Raw genomic sequence first — 15592 nt, 5'->3', positions numbered from 1 at the left:
TTGAATGCTACAGCTAAAACACAAAATCAGAATAAAAACATACAGAAGAATTGTTTTCTACCAACTTACCATATTTTAACAACTGCCACTATTATTAAAAGTATCACCAAAATCACGCATGCTCCAGCAATGATGAAAATATAGACACCCATCATCTTGTCTGTCCAAACAGAAGGTTTTGTGGGTTAATGTTTTTCTACAATAATTGCAAATAAACCTTTATGACTAAAAGGCAAGTGAGGCTTTTGAGATATTCCATAAACGTCCTCACCACTGAGAGGCATTTTGCGCTCGGCATTGCCCAATGTGTTATTTGCCCAACACTGGATAAACTCAGACGCTTCAAACTTTGTGAGCAGAGTCGCATTGGTAACATGGTGATCGTTCTTTAAACTGGTGCTTGGCAGGACTCTGTTAAGAAGATTAAAATGGACCTTGCTGGGAGGGTTGGACTCCACAATGCACACACACTTTACCATATCCACCTCCGAGGAGCAGGAAGCAGCCTTAATCTCAGGGGCATCTGGAAGGACAAGAAATTAATGTATTACTTTAATTTTGTTATTTTTGTTTCAATGAAAATGTCCTGGTTTGTCATTTTTACTTACACAACACATTTAACTGTACAGGACTTGACTTCCTTTGTCCTACTGTATTCTTGGCAGAACAGTAAATGGTTCCTGTGTGTCTGGAGACATTTGACAGAGTGTATGGATTTTTCTGATACAGCTGAGCACCAGTTGCATTAGTCCATGTATAGGTGCTGGCAGGGGGGTTAGCATCACTGGAGCATGTTAGCTGGACATCTTGTCCCTCCTTTACTTGTCGGTTGTAGGCGACGTTCACTTTCACTGGGGCATCTGCATGGACGCACAGTGATGGAAGAACTATTCAGATTGTCCACTTGAATAAAATCTCACAGTTTGAAAATGCCTGTTAGAAGTAACAGGTATGATTATATTTATTTGAATCTCATCTAAACAGTAACTAAAGTCATGAAATGACTGCGGTGGAATAAAAAGTATAAGAGTATAAGTCTCTGAAATCTAGTGAAGTCAAAGTATGAAGCAGCAGAAAATGGAAATACTCAAGTACAAATACCTCAATATTATACTTAATGTACAGTGCTTGAGTAATTGTATGTGCCACTGTGGTAACATACAAGGAACCGCTCATAATATTGTTCTTTCCAGATGCACAGTGTTTACATTTCATAGTTTTTGCTAAGGTGGGGGGGGGGGGGGGGTCACTGCACAAAGACAAAAGACAATACACCATTTAAAACATATTTACATTTCACTTTGAGGGAGCTGGATGCTTTCTTCATCTGCTTGTCTTTGTATGTTACAGTGCACCCTAAAGCCTTGTTGTGGTCCTCTGGGGTGGGCTGAAAGGTCAGAGTGGATTTCCACTGGGCATCGTGTAGTTGGAGCTGTGACTGTCCAGAGTGAGTCCAGGTGATGGTAGGAGGACAGGCGGGATAGAAATGAGACGCAGAGCAGGACGCAGACACAGTTTGACCTTCTTCCAGTTCCTCTTTCACAGTGATGGAGAGAGCTGGTTCACCTGCAGCAAGAAAAACAAAAGTTATGATGGGCAACAACTGCACCCAGGTAACCTAGTAAACATAACACAGGAGTGGACTGCTGAAACCTTTACAGAGGAATGTGTGACAAAGGCATGAAAACATTTCCTATGCTTACTGTCCTTAAATAAAGGGTTCTAGCTTCACTGTAACATGTGCAAAGTTGAATCTAATGTAAGAGGAACTTACTTTAGGTTATAACACTTTAGGTTATATATAACACCCCCCACCCCCACCGCCCCCAACACAACACCTAACCACCCTGCAAACAGACTCTTAATCTACTCTAAGTCACACATTGTAAGTTAATCATTTTCTGTCAGACAGAAGAGACAGACTTCAATGTTACTGTGGGCACGAGACCTAACAAGTAGGAGTTCTGAATATGGGTTGTCTGTCTGCAATAAATGCATTTTACATTATTACTTTTGTTGTTTAGAATCTGATGCGATGTTATTTGTGCAAAAAAAGAATAAGTCCATTAAAAACATGTTTAAAAATCCTTGGTAGCTACAGACAAGCCAATATGGTTCTTTTTAGTTTCAGCTGTTCTGATCTGAACCGTGATGAGTGACTGGACTTCCTCTTTATTTGTGCTAATGTTACAGTTTTTTCATCCTTTCATGCTTCCATCACTAAACAGCTAAAGTTTCAGTTCTCTACACAGATGTATGAAACTCAAGGAAAACACATATATATATTTTAAGAAAACTAGAGTTAAATAAAAGCGATAACTATACTGTTAAAGATGTATATAAAATGTGATTAATACTTACTATCCACTGTAATGGAAACTTTATGATTACTGTGAGTATATTTGTCATGGCCTCCTATTTCAATCCTGAAATAAAAAGACCCTTGGTCACTCTGCTGAAGGGAATTGATCTTAAGGGAGCAATTTTTTTGTTCGAGGTTTCCCAGCAGCTCTGTCCGACTGCGGTAATTCTCTATGATGTTAGACGTCTGCGGGTGGTAGATGACCTGATCTGTGTCTCTGTACCAAATCCCAGTATACCCAGTGATTTTGTTCGATGTATGTGGGAAATCATATTTGCAGGAAATAACCACACAGGATCCCAGGACACCTCTGACTGACTGTGGCACTGTAACGGTCCAAGATGAGGCTTCACTACGAGCAACTGTGGTAAAAAAAAAAAAAAAAAAACGCAGAGAAAAATGGATGAAATAAAACAAAAAGTAAGCAGAAGAAAACCAACCAGGAGAATCTACTTAAATGCAGATTGACCAGACTATTTTATTATTTGCATAAGCACATCAGAAAGACAGAACAGTTTGTCATGAGCAATAAAATATTTCTGCTCTACATATAGTGTAGACAAATGCACCGTACCTGTGAAGCAGAAACACACAAAGAGCAGAGCCCGTTTCAGAATAAACATCTTTTCTCCTCCAGGTCAGACCCGCAAGTAAAGTGAGTAAGATATTTTTAGGGTTGAGCAGTGACGCTGTCATTTCCTCTTGATGATTCGGTTTCCATTGCACTATATCTGATTTTTGTCTCAACAGACAGGGAAGTCTATTAATCATCTTTTCTTGTTTTTTTTTTTTTACTATGTGTTATATTAAAAGTCACATATCCTTCCAAAACTACAGTATATAGAACATTTTCAGGCTGTGATGTAAAGAACAAATATAGTCATATATAATGACCCTGGTTAAGGAATAAGCGGGTATAGAAAATGGATGGATGGATATATTGTGAGGCCCAGAGGAAGACCAAAGAGGAGGTTCTTGGATGTAGTGAAGGAGGACATGAGGGTAGTTGGTGTGGGTGAGGAGGATACAGAGGATAGGGTTAAATGGAGGCGGATGATTGGCTGTGGCGACCCCCGAAGGGAGCAGCCCAAAGTAAAAGAAGAAGAGGAAGAAGAAGAAGAGAAAGAAGAAGAAGTCATACATATTGTCTTTTCTGGATCTTTGCCCCTGAAATGTTTGCCTTATTCAGCTGCTGTCATTTCCCTCTTTGGTTAGAAATAAAATTGATTCTAGAAATCATAACTTCTCTAATCTTATTTGTGTAGGGCACAGACTTCTTCCACAAATCACTGCAGACCAACAAGACCTTTAACACGTCTTGGTGAACTAAAAGTGTCCCTCGTGGACTCTTTAATTATTTGATATTCAGGTCGTATAAAGGACTATAGCGCCACTGAATTACTCAACATGTTTACTGAACATATGCTGCTTATGGGCAGCCAAGGCTGCTGAGTTCCTCTTGACTTTCCTCTGAATGTATCTTTATTCATCTTTAGTCAAGCTGAGGTAGTGATTGAAACACATTATTTGTTCTTGATGCAATATTTTACACACACCACAAAAATACAAGTACACAGACCCAGATCTGCAGCAGAACGAACGGGCCAAAACTGTATCAGCTGTCTAACGAGCTTTCTTCCATCTTACTTCCAGCTTTAAAGTCCTTTGAGAAGATTACACAGTGATATACAATGCAGTGATATACAATACAGTGATATACAATGCAGTGATATACAACGCAGTGATATACAATGCAGTGATATACAATACAGTGATATACAGTGCAGTGATATACAACGCAGTGATATACAGTGCAGTGATATACAATGCAGTGATATACAACGCAGTGATATACAATGCAGTGATATACAATACAGTGATATACAGTGCAGTGATATACAACGCAGTGATATACAGTGCAGTGATATACAATGCAGTGATATACAATACAGTGATATACAGTGCAGTGATATACAACGCAGTGATATACAGTGCAGTGATATACAATGCAGTGATATACAACGCAGTGATATACAATGCAGTGATATACAGTGCAGTGATATACAACCCAGTGATATACAGTGCAGTGATATACAGTGCAGTGATATACAATGCAGTGATATACAGTGCAGTGATATACAACCCAGTGATATACAGTGCAGTGATATACAGTGCAGTGATATACAACCCAGTGATATACAGTGCAGTGATATACAGTGCAGTGATATACAATGCAGTGATATACAACGCAGTGATATACAATGCAGTGATATACAGTGCAGTGATACACAACGCAGTGATATACAGTGCAGTGATATACAGTGCAGTGATATACAATACAGTGATATACAATGCAGTGATATACAACGCAGTGATATACAATGCAGTGATATACAATACAGTGATATACAGTGCAGTGATATACAACGCAGTGATATACAGTGCAGTGATATACAGTGCAGTGATATACAATGCAGTGATATACAACGCAGTGATATACAATGCAGTGATATACAGTGCAGTGATATACAACGCAGTGATATACAGTGCAGTGATATACAACGCAGTGATATACAATGCAGTGATATACAGTGCAGTGATATACAATACAGTGATATACAATGAAGTGATATACAACGCAGTGACATACAGTGCAGTGATATACAGTGCAGTGATATACGACGCAGTGATATACAACGCAGTGATATACAATGCATGCTACACTTATATACTACAAATGCTTTGCTAAGCATGAAACATCTCTCTGAACAGTCAGTGCTACTTGAAGCAATGACATGTAAACTGATAAGTCAGCAGAAAATGATCCCTGATTATTTTGGTCAGTCATTAACAGAAATGTAATGATGCCAGAAATAAGTAATTAAGTAATGATGCCCCCCCCCCAATCCTAATCAAGTTCAGTCAAAGACAATAAGAGACACTGTTTAGATGTGAAGCATTTTCTAAAGCGAACATGCCATTTCCTGTTCTGTGGGTAACAGACAAACTGTCTGACACAGGATGAGTCATGATACGGTTTATCTCATTTACGTTTACTTAAGCTTTGCTTTCTTATGTTTGGCTAAATCAAGCACAAACGAGAGAATGCAGAACATTTCTACTTCTGTTTACATTTAATACAAGAAAGACCAGTGTCATTTTCAAATCAAATTAAAAGATCACTGTCTGAGCTGTTAATGTTCACACCTACAGTGATGTCTCAGGATCTTCACAGGGACTTTTTGCTGTTACCTGATCAAAGAGCAAAACCAAGAGAACATTCTTGCTGACTTGTTGTGTAGATTTAATTGTCCAAGCTGTATTCAGTCATTCAGGAACCCTGATCTCCAACAAATGCAGGGTTCAGCATTTTGTCCCTGGGATAGAAGCTGTTGCTCTTGTCGACAGCCAGATCAACATAATGGATCCTGTGGGTGAGCTGAACCTTTTTCACAGATAAACTTTGCTTTCCTTTCACTCTCCAGAGATCGTCTTCACACTGTGTCAAGAAGTCCTCCAGCTTCACGGTGTCCTCTTTCTGCTGACCCCAGGGCAGTTTCCTGGGAGAAGGGGTGATGAGGCCGGTAGATGCCGAGTTTCCCATGACAGGAAATGTGCTTGATTTGGAAGTCAGGGTCAAGTCTGTGAAATAAAAAAAACAAAACAAGTACCACATCAATGCCCCTTGGCAGTAAATTAAAACTGAAACATTCACACAAATAATTTCTCACCTGTTTACTGGATCAGGCCTCAGAAATGTCCCTCTCCTTGATCTGCTGATTCCAATGGTGAATGAGTGATGATCAGGCTCCTCCATTTTAAAGAGTCCTGAGGGACAGACTGGGGGCCCGACCTCGTCTTTCATCAGAGGGACGATTAATCAGGCGTGTGTGAACAAGATCAAACGCAGCAATAACAAAACAAGCTAATCACTGCTGATTAATGGGTCTCGTACTCAGACGTTCATATGAATCAATCAGTCACTTCCTTGACACATTCAAAGTTCAAATGTTTGATCATGTAAAAGTTGAACTTGCATGTTTTCATTGTCTCGTGAGTTTTTTAATGTGATTTCTTTAGGGTATCATCTCTGTGCTGTTGATCTACTACACACAAGCACAGCTAATTTATGAGTATCACCCAGGAAAGTTTTGTTTCCACATCCTGAATGAAAGCGTTAATTATAGTCCAATGGAACTTTGTTTTGTTTCAGTATGGCTCTGACAGCATACAAATCGAGGATGAGAAAAACTAATAGAAAGCGGTTTCACTATATAGCCTACATGTATTTCCATCTCCCTAGCACGGTGTTGTAGCTCACTGATTTCCACGCTAAGGAATTTTCACACCTTCCTTTCAAAGCTCAAAGCCTGAAAATAAATTGTAATAGTGCCCCAGATAATATTTCCGTATGTTGTTGACTGTTGTTCTTATTTTTATTTGTTTTTTTTGGTACTGTGGCTGCAGTTCTGCTTTTTGTCAAGATGGAAGATATATATGTGCAGTAACAATCAATCACTCAGAACACAGCCCTCCTACGCTCCTTATCTGACCATGTGGCACATTTCAGCTGTTTCCCCTCCTCGTTTCAGTCACACTCAGCACTGTCTCTGTCTTAAAGCACCACCATGTGGCTAACATGCCTTAATGCGAGCCCAGAGGAGCCAGTTAATTAATAAAGTCCTATGGCAGCATCATTTTTTCCAAAAACACATCTCTGACATGTGGTTCCTGATTTTGTTCTAACACAATTTACACAAATAAAGAAATTAAGTCCCAAATGCCTCAGTCTGGCACATTTTCATAAAACCTCAGTAAGGCTTTCACTCAGTCTATACAGACAGAATCTATGTTGTAGACTAATATATGTTATTGTCTTTGTAAAGAGGTCACTGTCACTACAGAGTGCTGTCCCGAGTATAACTGTTCTACATAGAAACACAAAACAAGAACAAACAAGTGCTAAAACAATGATTGGTGCTAAGGGCTGTTCATGAAGTTTCTAAAATAGATTCTCCATTACTCTGCACTCCTCCTCCCTGTGAAGAGCAAATGCATTTTTAATCATGTAATAATGAAACAGTCACTACAGAGAATAAGTCACATTTAATTAACTATTGCTCATACAGTTGTGGGTGTTAGTAGCAGTAAAATTCTTAATACATATATACGTGTGTGTGTGTGTGTGTTTCTGAAAATCCTAATGTTTAACATTATAGTTTAACAGTTAAAACTGAAACTTGTTTGATGACAAACAAGAAAATCTAAAAAAAGGATATTTCACACTTTTGAGTGTGCAGTACAAATATTAGGCTAATAAAAAAAAAATATATAGCTTGTTTACAGATTTATGTATCTTGTTAGTGTGTTTTTTTTATTTTTTATTTTTTTGCTTTTCAGGTAATTTATTATTTTTCTGAAGTTAATGCATAAATAGCAAGAAAGCAAATAAATTCAATGCTGCAGCAAACAATCTGTGGCTCTGTTGTGTCCCCACAGTGGATTTATCCAAAAACACAGTGACAGAGGCCGTGGTTATCTGAAAGAACAAGAAAATACAAAACTGAGTCACTTTGAAGTTTAATGCTTATTACACCAAAACGACATTTTATTTTTCAGTGTCTACTAAAAGTAAGCAAATTTAGTACCACGTCATATTTGCATATTTTATTGGCCATTTTGCCCATCAATCTACAGCGAAACATATTTTTAAACTGTTCTTGTAAATTTAAGCCTAAATCAGTTATTTCCAAAAGTATAACAGCACATTATCTGGACAAATGTGACACAGTACAAAGCTAATGTAAAAACCACCACAGGGGCTTTTAGATCTACTGAATCAAAGGTCTGAAGACTTTTATAAATGAGAGATTTCTTGTTTAGATTTTTGATTTCAAAATGTTATCTAACACAGTAGCACATATAGAAACTGAGAGGATTCGAAAATGAATATTTTTCTGAAGCCACTGAAAGTGTGTGTAAATATATGAATAAATGTAAGGGTCTGACGTACTTCAGTACATCTCACTTCTCTTTTTTTCTATTTCATCTTCAGGCTCTGATCCTAGGAAAAGAAGAACAGGAAGTCAGATGTTCAGCTTACACTTTGAGATAGGCAAAGAATTTGTGAAAAACAGCAGTAAAAATAAAAGAACAGTACTGAGCGGTCATTAAATTCAAAAATATAAATTACAGTGCTTTGAGCCTGTAAACAGACTGGCTTAGAGTTGTTGATTGCTCTATAAAAGTTTTTATCTTGACAACCTACGTGCCTGTACCAGATATTCTGGAGACAAAGTGTATAGCTGTATTTATTGCTGTGCGAAAAAATTAATTACATTGATGAATACATTAAAAAAATTAAATAATTGTTCTCACCTGCGAGAAAGTCTGGAAAGCCGGTTAAACATGCTAAATGTGGACAAAGAATGAAATAATTGCATCAGTTGAGTTATGCACATTTATATGACTGAAATAATTAAAGAATGAGTGTACTGGGCAGCACAGTGCATTAGTGGTCAGCACTGTTGCCTCACAGCAAGAAGGTTCCTGGTTTGAAACCCATCAGGGGCCTTTCTGTGTGGAGTCTGCATGTTCTCCCTGTGCTTGTGTGGGTTTTCTCCAGGTACTCTGGTTTCCTCCCACAGTCCAAAAACATGTATGTCAGGTTGTTTGGTGACTCTAAATTGCCCATAGGAGTGAGTGTGAGTGTGTGAGGTTGTTGGTCTCTATGTGGCCCTGTGATGGACTGGGGACCTGTCCAGGGTGGACCCCTGCCTTTCACCCAAAGAGAGCTGGGATAGGCTCCAGCAGATCCCTGGGACCCTGGTTAAGGAATAAGTGGGTATATATGATGGATGGATGGATGGATGGATGGATGGATGGATGGATGGATGGATGGATGGATGGATGGGTGGGTGGATGGATGGGTGGGTGGATGGATGGGTGGATGGATGGATGGGTGGATGTGTGGGTGGATGGATGGGTGGATGGATGGATGGGTGGATGTATGGGTGGGTGGATGGATGGGTGGATGGATGGGTGGATGGATGGGTGGATGGATGGATGGATGGATGGATGGATGATGGATGGATGGATGAGTGGATGGGTGGATGGATGGATGGATGGCTGGATGGGTGGATGGGTGGGTGGATGGATGGATGGATGGATGGGTGGATGGATGGGTGGAGGATGGATGGATGGATGGATGGATGGATGGATGGATGGGTGGAGAGTAGCACTACAAGTAGAATCTGATTTAAAATATCTCTGTACTGACCTGCCTTCCTGATTTTGGAGCTCTGCAATGCGATTCCTTTAGCAAACAAAAAAATGTCCTTTTATTGAGAACAAACTTTAAAATACAACTGAAACAGACAAATACATTCCCTTTCTTTTCATGTTAATTACAAATTATTTTGTCGTCTGTTATGTAAAGAAGACACTCACTTGTATTTTTTAACTATCAAAATACAGAAGACTCCAAAGATCACAGCAGTGCCAATCCCTACAGCAGCAGGAATGATGATGTGGTTGTAGTTTTCTGCACCTGCAAATATAAAAATAATTTAAAACAGAGCCTTTTTTCTTTATTGCTCAACTGAGAGCACAGTATATAAAATTCTAAATCTCAAAACTCTCCAAAACTAATTTCAGAATGAGAATATACAGCCATACTGAACATTCATAAACACTGGAGTTGTCATTCTTTTCAAACAGATGTGTTGGTGTTATCTTTATTTTGAACACTCCTAGTATTAAGAATTTAATACTTAATTAAAGCAGAGCAATGAAAAAACAAATTGAGAAATCATACGTTTTACATAGATTTTAGATGTGGCTGAGACTGTCTTCCCTCCATAAAACGCGACTGTGCAGGTGATCTTGTTGTGGTCATCCTTCTCGTCAGGAATGAAGATCAGCGTGGACAGTACCTCCCAGTTGCCCAGATGCAATTCTCTATGAACCTCAGTGATCTCATCAGAGGTCCTACTCCATGTGATTTTAGGCATGTGGGTGGAACAGGTGTGTCTAATTGAACAGGTGACTGAACAGGGACGTCCCTGAATGATTTTCTCTGGTAGAGTCAGACTAGGTTTTGGGGTATCAGCTGTAGATGGGGAAGAAAAGTAGGTTAAAGGTAAGAGGATCATCACTGAAACATAAAATATTTGTAGAAATTTATACAGTCTCTTAAAGATGGTGACATACAAAGCATTTTGAACGAGACACACTCCTCGACAAAGGAGAACATGTCTTTGGTGGGTTGGGCAGTCTCTACCAGTTCAATCCGGAAACAGAAGGGGCCATTGTCATGATTTTTAATTTCAACCATTTCTAAGGTGCAGTTGTCCTGACCCAGATGTCCCAATAAACGTGTGCGCCCCTTAAAGTTGTCATCGACTCTTGTCTGATCCTCGTAATAGATGATTTTCTTATGGTCACTTTTTAAATGCCAGATCCCTCTGAGTTTGGAGCTGGGCAGGCCAGTTTTAGGATGGCTGAATGAACAGGGTACAACAATACATGACGAAACCAGTGCATCAAGGTTTTGGACAACATGGGCCTTCCAGTCTTCACTGAACACTGGGCTGCAGAAAATGACTTAAAGAGAAAAAAAGGAAGTGAAAAAGAAACAGGTTAATTTTAGAAAGCCTCTGAATTTGCCCACATCACTTAGAAAGATATAAATATAAATATAAATAAAAAATATAATATAAACAATGGGACATATTGCACTCTGGTGTAATTGTATATTTACAGTTAGAGTTAGTACAATATTACAGGTGTTATGTCTCTGTGAGATTATGCTACCTGCCAAAATCAGACAGATCATCATCATGTTTCTCTCTTTGTCCAGGCTGAGGTTAATAGCTTATATACACTGAGGTGTTTCAATGCAGAGAAAAAAATCTGTGGAAGAAATTACATGTAATAGCTTCATGCGAATGTCATTGCAAAAGTGTAACTATTGGAAAGAGTATATAGATATAGAATATATCTATAGATATATTGATATATATATTTCTAATTTAACCTTTATTTAACCAGAAAATAACTCATTGAGATTAAAATCTCTTTTGCATGCTGCTTGTCCTGGCCAAGACAGCAGCATCACATAGATCAGTTATAAATAGACATTTTAAACAATTCATCCAAACAATAAAACACATATGACTAAAAACATCACAATAAAACAAACATGCACTACAAGGTACCAACAAGTTTTGTCTGCAATGTTCCTAAAGCATCCATTAGTTAAAACATCTACAGTCAGAATTTCCAATTAACAAATGTAATCTTTCTTATATATTAATAATATATAGATCATATATTTGTATTTATATGACATTATATTGAAATACTAACATTATATATCATATATCTATACATAAATAAAAGCATCTAACCAATTCAAATATACTTTCCAGTTATACTTAATATTTTTAAATAAAAAATAACAAAATAATAAAATCAAAATAATTGATAATAATAATTAAAATTAATATCTTTATTTAAGTATCCTACGTATCATTTAGTGCAACTTTGTTATGGCCATCGTCTTACCTGATCTTTGTGGCTGTTTAAGTGTGAACAGTTGCTCTTGAAGACGACAACTGGAGAAACAACTCAAGACACTGCTGCCTATGAAAGTGAAAAAGAACCTATTCATGGTGGGAGGGTGGGAGAAAGGCACTGACAGTAGAGTGTGTGCAGGCTAGAGACAACAACTGGGTGATCTGTTTTATGTATTTAACAACATACTTAAACTTCTCTGTCTCCTCCATGTTTATGCAATTATATCTGTTCCCTGATTTTCCATAGGGTTAGGGTGGAAATAAAAATTAAATAAAAATCTGAAAGAATCAGTTTTTAAATACAGACAAAATGTCTGTATGATTTTATTGTTATGAATCAGTTTCACAATAGGGAAGTGGTCTGGGTCACAGTCCTGAAGTCAGAGAAGTAAAAAATAAAAAGACCCAAACAACAGAAGTGTTTGAAGCAGGACATTACGTAAGTTTAGAAATTTTGATGGGTTAGTTTTGATTAATGGTGGTGGTGTAACGTACACCTTGAATAATGTATAACTGTAAATCCACAGGACAGCTAAGTTGTCTCAGCACTCCCTTATATGTGACTACTATATTAATCCCTTTCTCTTCCCTGTAGTTACTGGTTCACACAAGTGAGACATTACTAAAAGGCCTAAGACTATAACCTTACATGAAGTCAAGTACTAACAACTTACTGTATGTTTTCCACTGTCAAATGCAATAGCAGTTTCCACACCAACTATTCAGATGTGGAGCAGATGTGGAAAAAGTTAGTTTATCCATCATGTCAACAACAAGGGAGCTTATGGCAAAATATAGTCAAAAGAAATAAACTACAGACTTCCCCTGCCCTCGGGACGCTCTGAACGTTCTCTACACATCCACATACTTGGACCGATTACTTATCTCATACTTGCCAATCTTGAGATGTGGAAAATTTTCATCCATTTAGTGAAAATTTTGTGGAGAATTTCTAAGCCAAAGCAGGATGAGTGTTTATCTGTATTCAAACAGAACATGGACTGTTTTAATTGAAGCAGTTGGTGATGTGACTAAATTGATTTCACAAGTGAGATTAAAAAAAAATCCCATTTGTAGCTGCAGAAGTAAATGAGGCGACACATATCACAACTACGCCCAGACGTGTTGCCTTACGTCGCTAAAAGTGAGCTGGCCTGTGAAGTGAAGGGGCCATTTTGGGGATTTGATGATCTGAGAGATGATAGACAAGCCTCTTCTATAGCTGAGTATGTCTTAGCAGTGTTTGAGAAATACAAGTCTGTGAGATTAAAGAGATTAAAGATTAAAGAAAAGGTGCCTGAGGCCATGTTTACATAAACCGAACCTGGAGTCTTGCATTCTACAAAATGCATGTCTGACTGAGCAGTGAACATGAGATAGAGTTCAAATTCAAGTCTTTTCCCTCCGAAACATGCACATATTTCATTACTACATAGTATGTGAGAAGTACCCGGATGACCTACTACTTCCGCTCGAATTCTGTAGTATGCATACGATGGACACTTTTCTACAGTGGCCAACAAGGGCAAATACAGAAACGCTGCAAATACCAAAAACACATGCAAGAGAGAAATGCTGCATATTCATGGAACGGAAGTGGGCCAGGCCTCTAGGAGGACCCCGAACTAAGGGATGCTGTGAATAAAGTTGGTGACATAAAAAAGGTACGTTTCCTGTTTATTTGTTTATTAAACACTTGGCCGTGATTATTTTACGGTATTATAAAACATCTACAGTCTACGCGCTTCTCTTCCATGAATATGCAGCATTCTTATCTTGCGTGTGTTTTGGGCATTCGCAGCGCGTTTGCCTTGTCAGCCACCGTACTTTGCTATCCCATGATGTCACGGAGAGTGGTCGTCATAAAGGAAAATGGCGGGGGGTGGGGTTTTTTTCAAGGGATCCTCAGGGAAACCTCACTCACTTGTGCACTTGTTTAACATAATGTAAATAAACGGCTGACTCACTGAAAGTGTAAATAATTGTAAATCGATTAGATGATTTTGACATCGATTGTAAAATGATGTTTAATCATTATTATTACTCAGCTGATCAAGCAAACGTCAATGCGTCAACGTCAACTTGTTAACACTGTTTGTTTAACGGAGACCATCGTTGTTAAACAGTTTATGTAGATTAAACCATTTAACGGAATAAAAAAATTACCGCGCATTAAAGTGGGCTCTTTAAATGTCTGCGCGATGTGACGACGCATGACACGTGACAACATCAACATGGCGGATGTTTTACGTCGGAATTCCCTTGATACTATAGAGAACGTACAGCGCAAAGGACTATGGGTAAAGGAAAAGTGGCTGAATTTTGATGTTTTTTCTGTTCTTACTGTTTTCACTGTTCGTGTGCTAATTGTTTGTTGTTGTTGTGTTTTGGCGTTGATTTAGGAGAATGTGTGTGTTTGCGGTGTATGGGGCACTAACCCACCTGGTTAGTTGCGGCTGTAGTATAGCTAGCTAGTAACCTGCTGATTGGTACAGTACTTTTTAATGGTCGAAAGTATGTACTCACTCAAACGCAGTAACGTAACAGGGTCCAATTCGGATCGCCCCCTCGCAGCTATTGTCCAATTGTGACCACATCCGGTCTAATTCACTTTCCGGTCTTCTCGCGAGCATTGACGCCAACCGTTACAACTAGCTAACGCTACCTACTAGCAGCTTAGATGTCCTGGTATTTATGTATGTTGTATGTACGCTCTTAAACTTCAATGTTTGATAGTTTTTGTGTGTATAGTGACATTATTGTAAGGCTTCTCTAACACCTGTGTGGTGCTTTAGGTGCTTAATGAGTCTACGGTGGTTGCAGCTACCTTAACCTTGTTCTCACATGGGATATGTTTGATATGTAGCAGCAAGAATTAGAGCTTAGATTGGGCAATTAAGACCCACAAAGGTTTGACTTTTTTCGGTGAAATACCATTGGAGCTTGTTAGGTTACTGGGGCCTCAGTGGATCACCATCCCGGCCAGCAGGCAGAGGAGGCTGCGCAGAGACAGGAGGCAGAAGTGATGATGTTGAGCTGGTGCACAAGTTTGGCTAGCCAGAGACCCACATAAACCTCCATTGCCCATCCTCGACGTCTGGTCGTCTGGTCAACTGGACGACTGGACTGGTCAAACAATACAGATGCTCTCTTCAAGAAAGGACAGAGCAGACTGTTCTTCCTCAGGAGACTCTGTTCCTTTGGTGTGTGCAACAAGCTACTGAAGATGTTCTATCAGTCTGTGGTAGTGCATCAAGGCTGGTGAGGCCAACAGGCTAAATAAGTTGATCAGAAAGGCAAAATCTGTTGTTGGGCTGGAACTGGATAGTCTGGAAGCTGTGGCAGAGAGGAGGATGGTGGACAAAATCAACTTCATACTGGACAATCTTGCCCACCGACTTCATGAGGAACTGTGGCAAATGGAAAGTTCATTTGGCTCCAGACTAATATTGTCTTCTACTTCTTCTTCCTCTCCCAGCCCTCAGTTCACTCAACCTTCCTGGTACTGTCCCTCAGCTTTCACTTCCTTATTCATTGACCTACACTTACAAGTTACTGTAATTCCAGTAATTAATTCGCTGTTTATATTTTTACCATTGACGTCCATTTTTCTGTGCTCTTTGACCATATTTACAAATGATTTGAAGTTGAT

At 38.8% G+C, this 15592-nt stretch overlaps 2 protein-coding genes across 2 annotated transcripts; both read right to left on the bottom strand.

Moving 5' to 3' along the window:
• Positions 1 to 8: 8 nt before the first annotated feature.
• On the bottom strand, positions 9 to 3074 carry LOC113133302 (myelin-associated glycoprotein-like). Its single transcript, XM_026312041.1, has 6 exons — positions 2937 to 3074; positions 2362 to 2724; positions 1294 to 1566; positions 609 to 860; positions 272 to 523; positions 9 to 160 (listed from the first exon to the last, which is right to left on the bottom strand). The coding sequence occupies exons 1-6, from the start codon at positions 2983 to 2985 to the stop codon at positions 66 to 68; spliced, it is 1284 nt and encodes a 427-aa protein (XP_026167826.1). The 5' UTR covers positions 2986 to 3074; the 3' UTR covers positions 9 to 65.
• Positions 3075 to 7449: 4375 nt separating this feature from the next.
• Positions 7450 to 11987, bottom strand: LOC113133299 (myelin-associated glycoprotein-like). Its single transcript, XM_026312026.1, has 9 exons — positions 11930 to 11987; positions 11177 to 11275; positions 10574 to 10966; positions 10179 to 10472; positions 9812 to 9911; positions 9642 to 9677; positions 8741 to 8773; positions 8376 to 8426; positions 7450 to 7901 (listed from the first exon to the last, which is right to left on the bottom strand). Exons 2-8 carry the CDS (start codon positions 11202 to 11204, stop codon positions 8414 to 8416), a joined length of 897 nt encoding a protein of 298 aa, XP_026167811.1. The 5' UTR covers positions 11205 to 11275; positions 11930 to 11987; the 3' UTR covers positions 7450 to 7901; positions 8376 to 8413.
• Positions 11988 to 15592: the final 3605 nt, after the last annotated feature.

The sequence above is a fragment of the Mastacembelus armatus genome, unplaced genomic scaffold, assembly GCF_900324485.2.
Source record: "Mastacembelus armatus unplaced genomic scaffold, fMasArm1.2, whole genome shotgun sequence".
Lineage (NCBI taxonomy): Eukaryota > Metazoa > Chordata > Actinopteri > Synbranchiformes > Mastacembelidae > Mastacembelus > Mastacembelus armatus.
Note: the sequence above shows the minus strand (reverse complement) of the source record. Positions and strands in the feature narration are given on the sequence as shown.